The sequence below is a fragment of the Coregonus lavaretus genome (assembly GCF_964263955.1).
Source record: "Coregonus lavaretus genome assembly, contig: HAP1_SCAFFOLD_3673, whole genome shotgun sequence".
Lineage (NCBI taxonomy): Eukaryota > Metazoa > Chordata > Actinopteri > Salmoniformes > Salmonidae > Coregonus > Coregonus lavaretus.
The window spans coordinates 16,968-32,553 of NW_028164609.1; the positions used below are offsets into that span (position 1 = coordinate 16,968).

General features: G+C 43.0%; 1 protein-coding gene across 1 annotated transcript in view; it reads left to right on the plus strand.

The window, feature by feature from the left end:
- Window positions 1–9,067: 9,067 nt before the first annotated feature.
- LOC311116852 (cadherin-12-like) overlaps window positions 9,068–15,586 on the plus strand; it is a gene marked incomplete at both ends in the record, with an annotated part of 33,223 nt that continues 26,704 nt past the window's right edge. The window contains one exon of the mRNA XM_084191886.1: window positions 9,068–9,310. Within this exon, the coding sequence (XP_084048012.1) occupies window positions 9,068–9,310 (243 nt within the window). The remainder of the gene's footprint in view (window positions 9,311–15,586) is intronic.

Sequence of the window (15,586 nt, forward strand, 5' to 3'; positions counted from 1 at the left end):
CCAGAGCTAGACAAGGAGGAAATGATGAGAGAAAATTTGGAATCCAAAATAGGTCAGCCCATAATGAAGGACATCATACATCAAAAGCTATTTTAAAACATTAAGAGCTTGAGCTTTTCTATAAAAAATTATAATGATAAAGTGCATTCATATGAGAGTTCCTCTAATCTATCAATTTCTGAAGAGTAGAATATGTTCCATTTAATTTCTTAACGAGCCTGTAGCCCATTTTAGTCACACACACACACCCTACATGTATGAAAAAAAGCATAAGAGCGTCTGCTAAATGACTCAAATTTCAATTTAAATGACAGCGCCTCATCAACACTTGTGTCAGTAATTGGGTCTTTACCATCAAAGTGTCATGGCTCTTGTAAGCTCCTCAAATGATGAACACAACAGAGCACATCACCGGCTGGCTCCTGCAGTGAGTGGGTTCCTCCCCTCTACTAATCCAGGAATCTAGAGGTGGGAGGAGGATTCCAGACCAGCATGGGGACCTTAGGGGATCGAGACTCTCTGACACCCACCTCAACTATATTCACAACACATGGAACAGGAGCACATCAGAGTGCTTGGCTTGCAGCTTGGCTTGACGCTCTGTGCACTGCTGAGTTCTCCTGAATACAATACTACTACATACAGCTGATACTCAATCTCTCATTTTTCATCTCTCCTCCACACTCCTCTGCTGCAAGATAGTGAGAAGAAAGAGTGTTGGAGAACCTTGGAGAGAGCGTGAGAGAGAGCGAGAGAGAGAGAGAGCGAGAGAGAGAGAGAGAATGTGTTTGAGGGGCTGTAAGTCTGAATGTGTTCTTTGCTCGCAAGGGAGTTGCATTGCTTTTGCCATCAGACGTTTGGATTAATCTGGTCTAACGAACACCAGCCGGAAAGTCTGGGAGAAACAGTCAAGGTATGTGTCACTGTTAGTGTCCTTAGTTGGTGTTTGTTTTTTGAGGATAAAATAAATAAATTAGGCAACAGAGAAGTGGAGTAGTTATACCCACTGGGGTAGATGCTGAAGGTTGATGTTTAGTTTAAGAGAGTTCCGGTTAATTTCACAGTTTCATTAAAATAATAATTGAACTAAACATTTTATCTTTACAAAGATAAGATAGATAAAGAAAAGATAGTCAAGTGTGAAAGTAATGAAATAAGAAATTACTTGTACAGTAGCAAATCAATTCTGTCCATATGACATACAGCCTACTAACTCTATCTAGCCCCCATGGAATGTGCCTACATGGATTACATTTGAGATGTATTGCATTTGAAGGGAAAACAGCAGCAGCCCAGTCAGTGGTATTGAGCTCAATGATCTGCACTGGATGAAATTGATGCAAATGTTGCAGGTATTCAAATAGAGTGCACTGAATTCCATATTAAGCTCTAAAGCTGGTATTGTCTCTGTGTATATTTAAATGGTAAACACAAATACAGATGTAAGATCTTAATTTGGACCAGTTTGCTACACCAGTAAAATAATCCAGCAGCAACAGGAAATGTGAATTTTTATTTGGATTATAATTAATGCACATTTTTGTAAGGGTTGATACATTTTTCAAAAGCCTTTTTGAACCTCAAATACACTAAAAGTTTTAAATTTCCTGCATTGCAGAAAAGTTATCCGGCAACAGGGTGATCAAATTAAGATCCTACATCTGTACATGCAAAGAAGACAACTTCAGTTCCCTTTCCTTTCTCAGCTGTTTTTATCGCAGGTTGACGTTTATTGTATAGAGTCTTGTCCTGGAGCCAGAACTGAGCAATTTCCCCTTGGATAGGCCAACTGCAAAGTCAAAATTGGCAATATTGTAAAAATTTATGAAAATAAAAATGTGCTTTGTGGTCTAAATTTAAGATTAGGGTTAGGCAATAGGGTTAGCGGTGTGGTTAAGGTTAGGGTTATGTTTAAAATCAGATTTTATGACTTTTTGGCTGTGCCAGCTAGTGACCACTCTGCAGAGCTGCCCCCAGAACAATATTCATGACGAAAAACACTAACCTGAGTTTTAATCTTTCTTTTCTAAACCCTTGTTTATTTGTATTTGTATTTATTAAGGATCCCCATTAGCTGCTGCCAAGGCAACAGATACTCTTCCTGGGGTCAAGCAACGTTAAGATCACAGGAGGTTTGTAGCACCTTAATTGGGGAGGACGGGCTCGTGGTAATGGCTGGAGTGGAATTGGTGGAATGGTAACAAATACATCAAAGACGTGGTTTGATGCCATTCCATTTGCTCCGTTCCAGCCATTATTATGAGCCGTCCTCCCCTCAGCAGCCACCACTGATTAAGATGTATGAACGCACTGTGTGCCCAAGCATTGGTTCTTGTCTTCACTGCATTAATAAAATATGAGCGTAGGCTACAATAGACCCAGCTAGCACATTTAGTTCCTTGGAAGCTGTGGGAACATAAGTTTACGGTTTCCCATTAATTCTGGGAATGAAGTCATACGTTTCCTGACCTGTAAAACTAAAATATTTTTAAACGTTCTGAGAACGGAAGTGAAAATGTTCCCTTTTCTGGGAACATACTTTTTTTTACATTTCAGGGAGGCTTTGAGAACATTTACTATGGTTGCATGGAAGTTTTCCTGGGAGGTTTTATTAACCTTCTGAGAACAGAAATTATAGGTTATTCGAAGGTAATGTTTTTACCTTTTTGATAGAGTTCTTTAAAACTTTAACTAAGTGTTTAAATAATGCTAGCTTAGTTTAACTGTTTTGAACTCCAAGCACAGATAGGACAATTCATTTACTTAGGCATTAATCATGCAAACAAATTTTTTTAACATGGCACGGCGTCGGTGAGATTCGAACATATGATCTTTTATTTTCTCTCCATGAAATTAGTCCTCTGCGCCACCAGGATGGCGCTAGCATGCCATCTTTCTTTTACTCATATAAAGCTGATAATTTTAGTCTACTCAAACAGACACCATTTCAAAGGAAACAAGCACTCATTAAGATTAGGTGTGGCCAATTAGTGGGCACGGCCAACACACCTAACAAGATGGAGGATATAGAAAGAGTTTCAGTGACGCTGAGAATGGAACGTACAGTGGGGAGAACAAGTATTTGATACACTGCCGATTTTGCAGGTTTTCCTACTTACAAAGCATGTAGAGGTCTGTAATTTTTATCATATGTACACTTAAACTGTGAGAGACGGAATCTAAAACAAAAATCCAGAAAATCACATTGTATGATTTTTAAGTAATTAATTTGCATTTTATTGCATGACATAAGTATTTGATACATCAGAAAAGCAGAACTTAATATTTGATACAGAAACCTTTGTTTCCAATTACAGAGATCATACGTTTCCTGTAGGTCTTGACCAGGTTTGCACACACTGCAGCAGGGATTTTGGCCCACTCCTCCATACAGACCTTCTCCAGATCCTTCAGGTTTCGGGGCTGTCGCTGGGCAATACGGACTTTCAGCTCCCTCCAAAGATTTTCTATTGGGTTCAGGTCCGGAGACTGGCTAGGCCACTCCAGGACATTGAAATGCTTCTTACGGAGCCACTCCTTAGTTGCCCTGGCTGTGTGTTTTGGGTCGTTGTCATGCTGGAAGATCCAGCCACGACCCATCTTCAATGCTCTTACTGAGGGAAGGAGGTTGTTGGCCAAGATCTCGCGATACATGGCCCCATCCATCCTCCCCTCAATACGGTGCAGTTGTCCTGTCCCCTTTGCAGAAAAGAATCCCAAAGAATGATGTTTCCACCTCCATGCTTCACGGTTGGGATGGTGTTCTTGGGGTTGTACTCATCCTTCTTCTTCCTCCAAACATGGCGAGTGGAGTTTAGACCAAAAAGCTATATTTTTGTCTCATCAGACCACATGACCTTCTCCCATTCCTCCTCTGGATCATCCAGATGGTCATTGGCAAACTTCAGACGGGCCTGGACATGCGCTGGCTTGAACAGGGGACCTTGCGTGCGCTGCAGGATTTTAATCCATGACGGCGTAGTGTGTTACTAATGGTTTTCTTTGAGACTGTGGTCCCAGCTCTCTTCAGGTCATTGACCAGGTCCTGCCGTGTGGTTCTGGGCTGATCCCTCACCTTCCTCATGATCATTGATGCCCCATGAGGTGAGATCTTGCATGGAGCCCCAGACCGAGGGTGATTGACCGTCATCATGAACTTCTTCCATTTTCTAATAATTGCGCCAACAGTTGTTGCCTTCTCACCAAGCTGCTTGCCTATTGTCCTGTAGCCCATCCCAGCCTTGTGCAGGTCTACAATTTTATCCCTGATGTCCTTACACAGCTCTCTGGTCTTGGCCATTGTGGAGAGGTTGGAGTCTGTTTTGATTGAGTGTTTGGACAGGTGTCTTTTATACAGGTAACGAGTTCAAACAGGTGCAGTTAATACAGGTAATGAGTTGAGAACAGGAGGGCTTCTTAAAGAAAAACTAACAGGTCTGTGAGAGCCGGAATTCTTACTGGTTGGTAGGTGATCAAATACTTATGTCATGCAATAAAATGCAAATTAATTACTTAAAAATCATACAATGTGATTTTCTGGATTTTTGTTTTAGATTCCGTCTCTCACAGTTGAAGTGTACCTATGATAAAAAATTACAGACCTCTACATGCTTTGTAAGTAGGAAAACCTGCAAAATCGGCAGTGTATCAAATACTTGTTCTCCCCACTGTATATGTTTTTAAATTACATTCTTAAATAGTTATTTGAATGTTACTAATGTTTTCTTGTGTTTTTTTATGGAATGTTTTCTTAATGTTCTGAGAACATGACTGTAAATAGAACCATGAGGAAACTTGCAGAAAACTTTATGCTGAAGTACTGAAATTCCCACAGAAGAACATTGTTTCTCAAGATTCTCTGAACAATCTGAGAACATTGCTTTAAATAGAACCTTGAGGAAACCTGCAGAAAACGTTATGCTGAAGTTCTGAAATTCCCACAGAAGAACATTGTTTCTTAACTTTCTCTGAACTATTTGAGAACATTCCCAATGTCAAACCAGTTGGAGAAAGTTCCTAGAACATTACCAACATTGAAATGAGATGTAACCATGTTTTAACTTTTAGGAAATGTTCTGTTAATGTAATTAAATACCAAGAAAATAATGTTTTTTTGTCAAGTTCCCTAGATGTGCTGAGAATGTTTCAAAGCCAAGCAACTCTCCTGCACCATTCCCAGAAGGTTGTTGGAAGGTTGTATGCAAAGAAATCATAGGACAGCCACGCTCTCACCAAGCACTAAGAAACATGGTTCTCAGAACGTTATGTGCTAGCTGGGGAATATCTGACTCTCCACTTTTCTTTAGAAATATGTATTTATTTACTTTATTGCAAAGGCCGGTTTTTAGCACAGACATCGTCGAAACATGGTGTTTGCATTTAATTGACTAACATGTCCACACAACATAAAGTTGGTCAACACATAAAGATAATTGGCCATATTCTATAAAACATTCAACATTCAAAATGCTAGTCATCCTTCTGTCTCTTTTATAAACTGTGATGTAGCCTTAAAACTGTCGGCAGTGGATAATCCAGTGATGCAATGTGTTGGTATATTCCAAACCAGCGAAATCCCAAAATTATTGTACAACTGGGGCAGCAGAGCTGGTTTCGCATCATAGGGAGATTGATGACCTCTGTGTTTGGGGGGATTTGCACCTGTTCCCACAATCTATGTAAGTCAGAGAGTGTGTGTTTGTGTGTGTGTATGTGTGATAATTATGTAGAAACATACATTACAGATTGTTTAATGAACCATAACGGCATCTCAGACCATCTCATCATGCCTCTGATGATGTTTGTGCCTTTGGTCATGACTTAAAGATATGATTATGCTCAGAGGTTACTGTACAGTATATACAAGCCTGAGGTTCACGTGTTGGTGGACTAACACAAATACTGTTCGTCTAGGCTTTGCTGGTTCATATTGGGTTCTACTTTATATGACAAACTGGATCTTATGTAACAAAATTGCAGTCAAACAATACCATTTCCTTTGTCTTGGAATATTGATGCAGCAACAAAATTACATGAAATTGTGTTATACAGCACAAAGATGTTTCCTAGAAAAAAAGCCATTGTGAGTGATAGTTTATGCTTTGTAATTGTCTGCGTCCTTGTACGCCTGTCGTTGCAAACTTGTTCTTCGTTTTTTTTTATCTAAAAGTTTTAACACATCTCTCAATGTAGAGAAAGGGTGCACATGCAAAAAACACAAGTCTGTTCTTGCTTACTGTAGTCTTTTACATTTATTAAATTCAATATAGTTCAGCCAGCACAGAAGTTTTGGCTACTGCCTTTCTTGAGGGATGCTGTTGGATCTCGCAACACATCTCTCAACCCACAGTTCCTCAGTCCTCAATCTAACTCGGTCTGACAATGTCTGGGAGTTTAAGGATAATTCTTTTGGATTAGGGGTGGCTTTCTGTTAAGTCACATGTTGGTGCAGTAAGAGGGTTGGTTGAGCCCTCGTTGGCCAGTATTAGTGCCGTGCAGATTCCTGCACTACACACACTAGTCTGTTCCCATTAGGCCTTCTGCTCTGAGGGCAGACACTACAGGACACATCTCACATTAACTGTAAAATAACACTGATGACTGATGATGGCCTGCTGATTGGGACAAACAATACTTTATAGGACACAACAATATAACATTTCGTGGCAAACCATTATATGGATGCAGGTACTATATTCAACAAGGTCATCCAACACAAGTTATCAGTCAGTCATCATTCGGTGACCACTAAACTTCGGAAACTGGTATATGGAATAGTCGAGTGCGACACGACACAAGGACATTTTGTTCAATTTTGGGATAAGAACGGCAGGGGTTTAGCCCTCAGAGAATACAGCAATGGATGCAGTGGCACAGTGGTCTAAGGCACTGCGTCGCAGTGCTAGCTGTGCCACTAGAGATCCTGGTTCGAATCCAGGCTCTGTCGTAGCCGACCGCGACCGGGAGACGCATGGGGCGGCGCACAATTGGCCCAGCGTCGTCCAGGGTAAGGGAGGGAATGGTTGGCATGGATGTAGCTCAGTTGGTAGAGCATGGCGTTTGCAACGCCAGGGTTGTGGGTTCGATTCCCATGGGGGGCCAGTATAAAAATAAAAAAATTATGTATGCACTCACTAACTGTAAGTCGCTCTGTATAAGAGCGTCTGCTAAATGACTAAAATGTAAATGCACAATAACCTGTCAACCAAGGAATGTGGCCTACCATCGCCTTTCAACTGATATCACAGGAAGAATGCATTCAGATTGGGCTCACAATGAAGGAGATAAACTGTACTGTAAATGTGTATAAACCGGATGCTAAAAATAAAGCGGTCTGTTGAAGCAGATTTGGAGGGTGGAAGGATTGAACTAAAGAGGGATGGGGGCGGGATCAGTGACAATGGGCCTATGTCTATCATTCAGTGCTATGCATGCAGACACTGTAAACAACTAACACTAGTGTGTAATGTCTATGAGGGTGACTACAAAGTACAGATGTAGGATCTTAATTTGAGCCAGTTTGCTACAGCAGGAAAATAATCCTGTGTGGATTATAATTCATGTATCTTTTTTTGCAGGGGTTGATACATATATATTTATGTTGGGGCAAATCAGGTCTGACATTTTAACGTGGAAATTGCAAACTTTAGAACCCTTTTTAAAACTTGAATACATTACAAGTTTCTATTTCCTCCTGTGCAGGAACATTCTCATCAACAAAAGAGTGATCAAATTAAGATCCTACATCTGTATTCAAGTCAAGAGGTGACAGGAATTCTACTTGATTATGCAATATGAAAATTATTCTCTCTTCTCTAGCATGCAGTTGTTGTGAGAAATGCAGGAATGTCACATACTCCATGCAAAGTAAATTACAAAATCGAAACACTAACAGAGAACCTGAATCCTTGACATCTATCTTTAGCACTGCTTCCTCCAGGTCAAAGTTGAAGTAGGCATACGCCGATTAAAACATCTGGTTTTCTGAGCAATCTTTTGATTTGATCTGAACATGTGCCAGCACCGGTAGTGCAAGGCTTCCTCTTATGCGCGAGTGAAGTGAGTTTGGAAAAACTGAAAGTATGCATCATCTTACAAATAGTTTTCACATACAAACGTTATATGTCCGAACTCAGAATCAAATAGGCTTCACAAAAATAACATGGTTACTGTGGTAGGACGTTTATTTTGATTGCCGATTTTCTGCATTAACAAAAGTTCCATCAGGTAGCCTGATTTCAGACAAGATCATTAAACAAGATTATTAGGGAAATCGTTCTTTTTCCAAAGCATGTAAACATTTTAAACGAACTATTATGTTAATCTGACTATCCACAATAATTGTATTATTGTGTGTATGTAACCGTGCTCAGGGAGTCTCTTTCTTTTATCTCATCTCCCTTTCCTCTGTGTGTGCGACTGTGTTTGATGTTTACTCCTACTCCACTAACTTCACATTGCCTGACGTGCAGAGTTAAATGCACTCCTGAGGACCAATTTGCTCAAGTTTCGTTTTCACTGAATCATGATCCGTAAAATTCCTCCAGTAAGATACTGTCAAGCTTGACTAGACGAACATATAAAGTGTATTATGACCTAAATTATAAAAGAAATCAGAGTAGAAACAGCCTGAACAGATTTAGTTAATAATGATGATGAGTTGCTGATCGGGCAGTTATGAGATAGGACTGTTTGAAGTACTGCTGCTTATAGCAATGTATTACAATGTATTATGCAGCCTCGTCCTAGGCTCTGTTGCTACCGCATAGACAGAGAGACGGGTTCGACAGAGAGAGTCGGTTGGTGGACGAAATTACTTTCCATGTTGCCTTGTAACTACTTTAACTGCAGTGCAAAGTAAGACCATGTCATTCCTCTTTCCACCAGCAGACTAAGGTCAATGAGGACTAGTTGAGTGAGAAGCCAAAGATCCTGGAGACCAATCTAACAATGTCACCACAACATCCCCCCATCCCCTTCTACCTTGGGTCTACAACCCAGCTGTTATTGTCTCACTGACAGTCTCTCACTGGAATTCAACAGAGATCCTCCACTGCCCAGATTGCCAATGATCACAAGGAACGGTCTCCTGCTGGTCTTTTGGTTTCTCTTGGACAAAGGCTTCCTGGCTCCCCTTCACTCTCCACCCCAAAGCAGGATGGGCAGAGAACACCACCTGGGGGGCGTGGCAGGACTGGGACTGAGGAGACATGGGGCATCAGGGGTTCAGAGGGTGAAGCGAGGATGGGTGTGGAACCAGTTCTTTGTACTGGAGGAATATATGGGATCTGAACCACAGTACGTTGGAAAGGTAAGCACCATCATTTTAGGGTTCTGGTTCTCTAAGACTGATCAATATAAAACTATATTTAACCTCTGCCTTCACTCCTCCTATGACAGTTTGAGGTCAGAAATCAAACTGAAGAAGAGTTCAAAGGATTGGGCATCTGTTCATTAAGACTTAAAGAATATACGAAAAAGCAGCACGACACAAATGTCATCTAATTGCTTGGCCTGCTTGATCGATTCTGACTGTGACTTTTGCAATTTTCTCAGTATCGTCTCTAATTATCCACACACAAAGGAGGTTAAATAATTTTTTGTGCAGTTCCAAATCAAATTTCAAGAGGCATTAAGAACCACCCTGGAATCTGGCACTTCCAGCTCAAATGGGATAATGGTTTAGATTGACTTGTCAGCTGTTGATGCCAAGGCAATCTACTACTGCCTTTCTCAGTACGCACGGTCCCGCTGGATGTGTTTCCGTTGGCTGAGAAAGGAGGGATGGGTATATTCGCATCCACACATTGTCAAACAGATGCTACCACTGCTGCTTTAAAATTACTGAGTGATTCACTCCTCACAGTGTGTGCGTCTCAAATGGCACCCTATTTCCTACATATTGCACTCCTTTAGATCAGGGAGGCCCATAGGGCTCATGTCAAAAGTAGTGCACCATACATGGTAAAGGGTGCCATTTGGGATATACACAGTTTCTGTGTTGAGAATGAGGACGACAGCATCGAGCCGTGCACGGCCAGCCCCGAGACCACAGATTAATCTGCTGCCAGTTTATAGTTGACAGTGTGAAGGATCAGGACCTTGATTATCACTGTGAGCTACATGTTTGGAAATGGGAACATAGATCAAATGTGGCTTGGAAACAGTGTGACTGCCAAGTCATTGGGAGAATCTTAATTGCATACTCCTCATGTCCTCTCTCCTCTCGCCCCGCCTCCTTCTTTAAACCCATTGGAGGAGAAGGTCAGAGGGGAGGGAGACCAATGGGTTTGAGAAGGAGCCAAGGAGAGAGGATGCAAGGAGTATGCAATTGAGATTCTCCCATTGTTTCGCCTCCAGCTAGGAAGATCTGTCTAACGGCATCCATATTATAGTATATAATGATAATTTGCACATGAAGACTTTCTTCAGACATTGCTTTGGTTATTGTTTCCATATATCACTTTTGTATCGAGATTTAGCGAGGCAATACTATTACTTATAAACAGACATAAAATGCACAACTTTGAATTTACCAACAGGTAATGGCCACAGCTTTGTTTGCAAAACAGGAGAAAATGCTTTTTTTTCCCATAACATGCACACCTTTGTGTGAGCATTTTAAAAAGAAAAAAATGACTGCACCACTGATCCACATTGCCCAAAGCTCCTCTGCTGGGTTTGTCCCCATGCATTATGCAACCGTAGAGGCAGACACAGACACAGCTGACCAGCTGAGTGAAAGACCCACATTTAAGCACCAGCTTACCTTGTGCTCCTGGATCTGACATTCAGCAAGCCTTAGAGGAAAACAACTATGTGCAACTGTACTCTGTACAATTAAACTATCTGCTTCTGGCCCCCATACTGAGCAAAGGCCATCTGCAAGGAAGACTGGGTTAGTGGGCTTGTCTGGTCAAAGCTAAAACACACTAAGCTTCTTTCTAGTCTAAATCACTGGGTTAAATTGTCTGTGGTGGTGATGATTATTATAGCATGCTGGTTGGGTCTCTCAAGGACAGCCACTTCTCAGTTTAAACTACAACATGTGACTTCAGCTATCATATCATTTTGCATATGAATGCAGAGCCACTAGCCTCCATGACCAGGGAGCAACTTTCACTGGGGAAGGGGGGGACATGTCCCCCCCACATTCTGAAATTGCATTTTTGTCCCCCCTAGTGTGATACAAAACAAGGCAGCGGTGTGCTTTAGGACCAGGCGGACGCCTCCGAGTGGTCGGGTAGGCTGTTTGGAGTGTTTATCTGATAGGGTAAAAAAGAAATATATATACACATACAGTGGGGAGAACAAGTATTTGATACACTGCCGATTTTGCAGGTTTTCCTACTTACAAAGCAGGTAGAGGTCTGTAATTTTATCATAGGTACACTTCAACTGTGAGAGACGGAATCTAAAACAAAAATCCAGAAAATCACATTGCATGCTTTTTAAGTAATTAATTTGCATTTTATTGCATGACATAAGTATTTGATCACCTACCAACCAGTAAGAATTCCGGCTCTCACAGACCTGTTAGTTTTATTTTAAGAAGCCCTCCTGTTCTCCACTCATTACCTGTATTAACTGCACCTGTTTGAACTCGTTACCTGTATAAAAGACACCTGTCCACACACTCAATCAAACAGACTCCAACCTCTCCACAATGGCCAAGACCAGAGAGCTGTGTAAGGACATCAGGGATAAAATTGTAGACCTGCACAAGGCTGGGATGGGCTACAGGACAATAGGCAAGCAGCTTGGTGAGAAGGCAACAACTGTTGGCACAATTATTAGAAAATGGAAGAAGTTCAAGATGACGGTCAATCACCCTCGGTCTGGGGCTCCATGCAAGATCTCACCTCGTGGGGCATCAATGATAATGAGGAAGGTGAGGGATCAGCCCAGAACTACACGGCAGGACCTGGTCAATGACCTGAAGAGAGCTGGGACCACAGTCTCAAAGAAAACCATTAGTAACACACTACGCCGTCATGGATTAAAATCCTGCAGCGCACGCAAGGTCCCCCTGCTCAAGCCAGCGCATGTCCAGGCCCGTCTGAAGTTTGCCAATGACCATCTGGATGATCCAGAGGAGGAATGGGAGAAGGTCATGTGGTCTGATGAGACAAAAATAGAGCTTTTTGGTCTAAACTCCACTCGCCGTGTTTGGAGGAAGAAGAAGGATGAGTACAACCCCAAGAACACCATCCCAACCGTGAAGCATGGAGGTGGAAACATCATTCTTTGGGGATGCTTTTCTGCAAAGGGGACAGGACAACTGCACCGTATTGAGGGGAGGATGGATGGGGCCATGTATCGCAAGATCTTGGCCAACAACCTCCTTCCCTCAGTAAGAGCACTGAAGATGGGTCGTGGCTGGATCTTCCAGCATGACAACGACCCGAAACACACAGCCAGGGCAACTGGGAGTGGCTCCGTAAGAAGCATCTCAAGGTCCTAGAGTGGCCTAGCCAGTCTCCAGACCTGAACCCAATAGAAAATCTTTGGAGGGAGCTGAAAGTCCGTATTGCCCAGCGACAGCCCCGAAACCTGAAGGATCTGGAGAAGGTCTGTATGGAGGAGTGGGCCAAAATCTCTGCTGCAGTGTGTGAAAACCTGGTCAAGACCTACAGGAAACGTATGATCTCTGTAATTGCAAACAAAGGTTTCTGTACCAAATATTAAGTTATGCTTTTCTGATGTATCAAATTCTTATGTCATGCAATAAATTGCAAATTAATTACTTAAAAATCATACAATGTGATTTTCTGGATTTTTGTTTTAGATTCCGTCTCTCACAGTTGAAGTGTACCTATGATAAAAATTACAGACCTCTGCATGCTTTGTAAGTAGGAAAACCTGCAAAATCGGCAGTGTATCAAATACTTGTTCTCCCCACTGTATATGCCCCCCCCCCCCCCCCCACTTCTAAAACAAAAGTTGCGCCCCTGTCCATGACTATCCATTGCTGCAGCAGATTATAAAGTTATCATTATTTGTTTTAATCATGAAAAGAGCACACCTCTCATGCCCATTGATTGAGAACATCTAATATCAAATTGTATTTGTCACATGCGCCGAATACAACAGGTGTAGACCTTACAGTGAAATGCTTACTTCAAGCCCTTAACCAACAATGCAGTTAAGAAAAATAAGTGATAAGTAAAAAAAGTATAAAATTAAAAACAAATAATTAAGGAGCAGCAGTAAAATAACAGTAGCGAGGCTATATACAGGGGGTACCGGTACAGAGTCAATGTGCGGGGGCACGGGTTAGGCGAGGTAATTGAGGTAATATGTACATGTAGATAGAGTTAAAGTGACTATGCATAGATAATAACAGAGAGCAGCAGCAGCGTAAAAGAGGAGGGGGGGGGGGGGTTTGGGGGGGTAGCCATTTGATTAGCTGTTCAGGAGTCTTATGGCTTGGAGGTAGAAGCTGTTAAGAAGCCTTTTGGACCTAGACTTGGCACTCCGGTACCGCTTGCCGTGCGGTAGCGGAGAGAACAGTCTATGAATAGGTTGGCTGGAGCCTTTGACAATTTTTAGGGCCTTCCTCTGATACCGCCTGGTATAGAGGTCCTGGATGGCAGGAAGCTGGGCCCCAGTGATGTACTGGGCCATACGCAAAACCCTCTGTAGTGCCTTGCGGTCGGAGGCCGAGCAGTTGCCATACCAGGCAGTGATGCAACCAGTCAGTATGCTCTCGATGGTGCAGCTGCAGAACTTTTGGAGGATCTGGGAACCCATGCCAAATCTTTTCAGTCTCCTGAGGGGGAATAGGCTTTGTCGTGCCCTCTTACCGACTGTTTTGGTGTGTTTGGACCATGTTGGTGATGTGGACACCAAGGAACTTGAAGCTCTCAACCTGCTTCACTACAGCCCCGTCGATGAGAATGGGGGCGTGCTCGGTCCTCCTTTTCCTGTAGTCCACAATCATCTCCTTTGTCTTGATCACGTTGACGTTCAGGTCTCTGACCTCCTCCCTATAGGCGGTCTCATCATTGTCTGTGATCAGGCCTACCACCTTTGTGTCGTCAGCAAACGTAATGATGGTGTTGGAGTCGTGCCTGGCCATGCAGTCATGGGTGAACAGGGAGTACAGGAGGGGACTGAGCACGCACCCCTGAGGGGCCCGCATGTTGAGGATCAGCATGGCAGATGTGTTGTTACCTACCCTTACCACCTGGGGGCGGCCTGTCAGGAAGTCCAGGATCCAGTTGCAGAGGGAGGTGTTTCGTCCCAGGGTCCTTAGCTTAGTGATGAGCTTTGAGGGCACTATGGTGTTGAACGCTGAGCTGTAGTCAATAGCATTCTCACGTAGGTTTTCCTTTTGTCCAGGTGGGAAAGGGCAGCGTGGAGCGCAATAGAGATTGCATCATCTGTGGATCTGTTGGGGCGGTATGCAAATTGGAGTGGGTCTAGGGTTTCTGGGATAATGGTATTGATGTGAGCCATGACCAGCCTTTCAAAGCATTTCATGGCTACAGACGTGAGTGCTACGGGTCTGTAGTCATTTAGGCAGGTTACCTTAGTGTTCTTGGGCACAGGAACTATGGTGGTCTGCTTGAAACATTTTGGTATTACAGACTCAGTCAGGGACAGGTTGAAAATGTCAGTGAAGACACTTGCCAGCTGGTCAGCGCATGCTCGGAGTACACGTCCTGGTAATCTGTCTGGCCCTGCAGCCTTGTGAATGTTGACCTGTTTAAAGGTCTTACTCACATCGGTGCGTGATCACATAGTCGTCCGGAACAGCTGATGCTCTCATGCATGCTTTAGTTTTGCTTGCCTCGAAACAAGAATAGAAGTAATTTAGCTCGTCTGGTAGGCTTGTGTCACTGGGCAGCTCGCGGCTGTGCTTCCCTTTGTAGTCTGTAATAGTTTGGAAGCTCTGCCACATCCGACGAGCGTCAGAGCCGGTGTAGTACGATTCAATCTTCGTCCTGTACTGACGCTTTGCCTGTTTGATGGTTCGTCGGAGGGCATAGCGGGAGTTCTTATAAGCGTCCGGGTTAGAGTCCCGCTCCTTGAAAGCGGCAGTTCTACCCTATAGCTCAGTGCGGATGTTGCCTGTAATCCATGACTTCTGGTTGGGGTATGTATGTACGGTCACTGTGGGGACGATGTCGTCGATGCACTTATTGCTGAAGCCAGTGACTGATGTGGTGTACTCCTCAATGCCATCGGAAGAATCCCGGAACATATTCCAGTCTGTGCTAGCAAAACAGTCGTCATCTGACCACTTCTTTATTGACTGAGTCACTGGTGCTTCCTGCTTTAGTGTTTGCTTATAAGCAGGAATCAGGAGGATAGACTTATGGTCAGATGTTCCAAATGGAGGGAGAGGGAGAGCTTTGTACGCGTCTCTGTGTGTGGAGTAAAGGTGGTCTAGAGTTTTTTTCCCTTCTGGTTGCACATTTAACATGCTGGTAGAAATGAGGTAAAACGGATTTAAGTTTCCCTGCATTAAAGTCCCCGGCCACTAGGAGCTCCGCCTCTGGATGAGTGTTTTCCTGTTTGCTTATGGCCTTGAGTGCAGCTCATTGAGTGCAATCTTAGTGCCAGCATTGGTTTGTGGTGG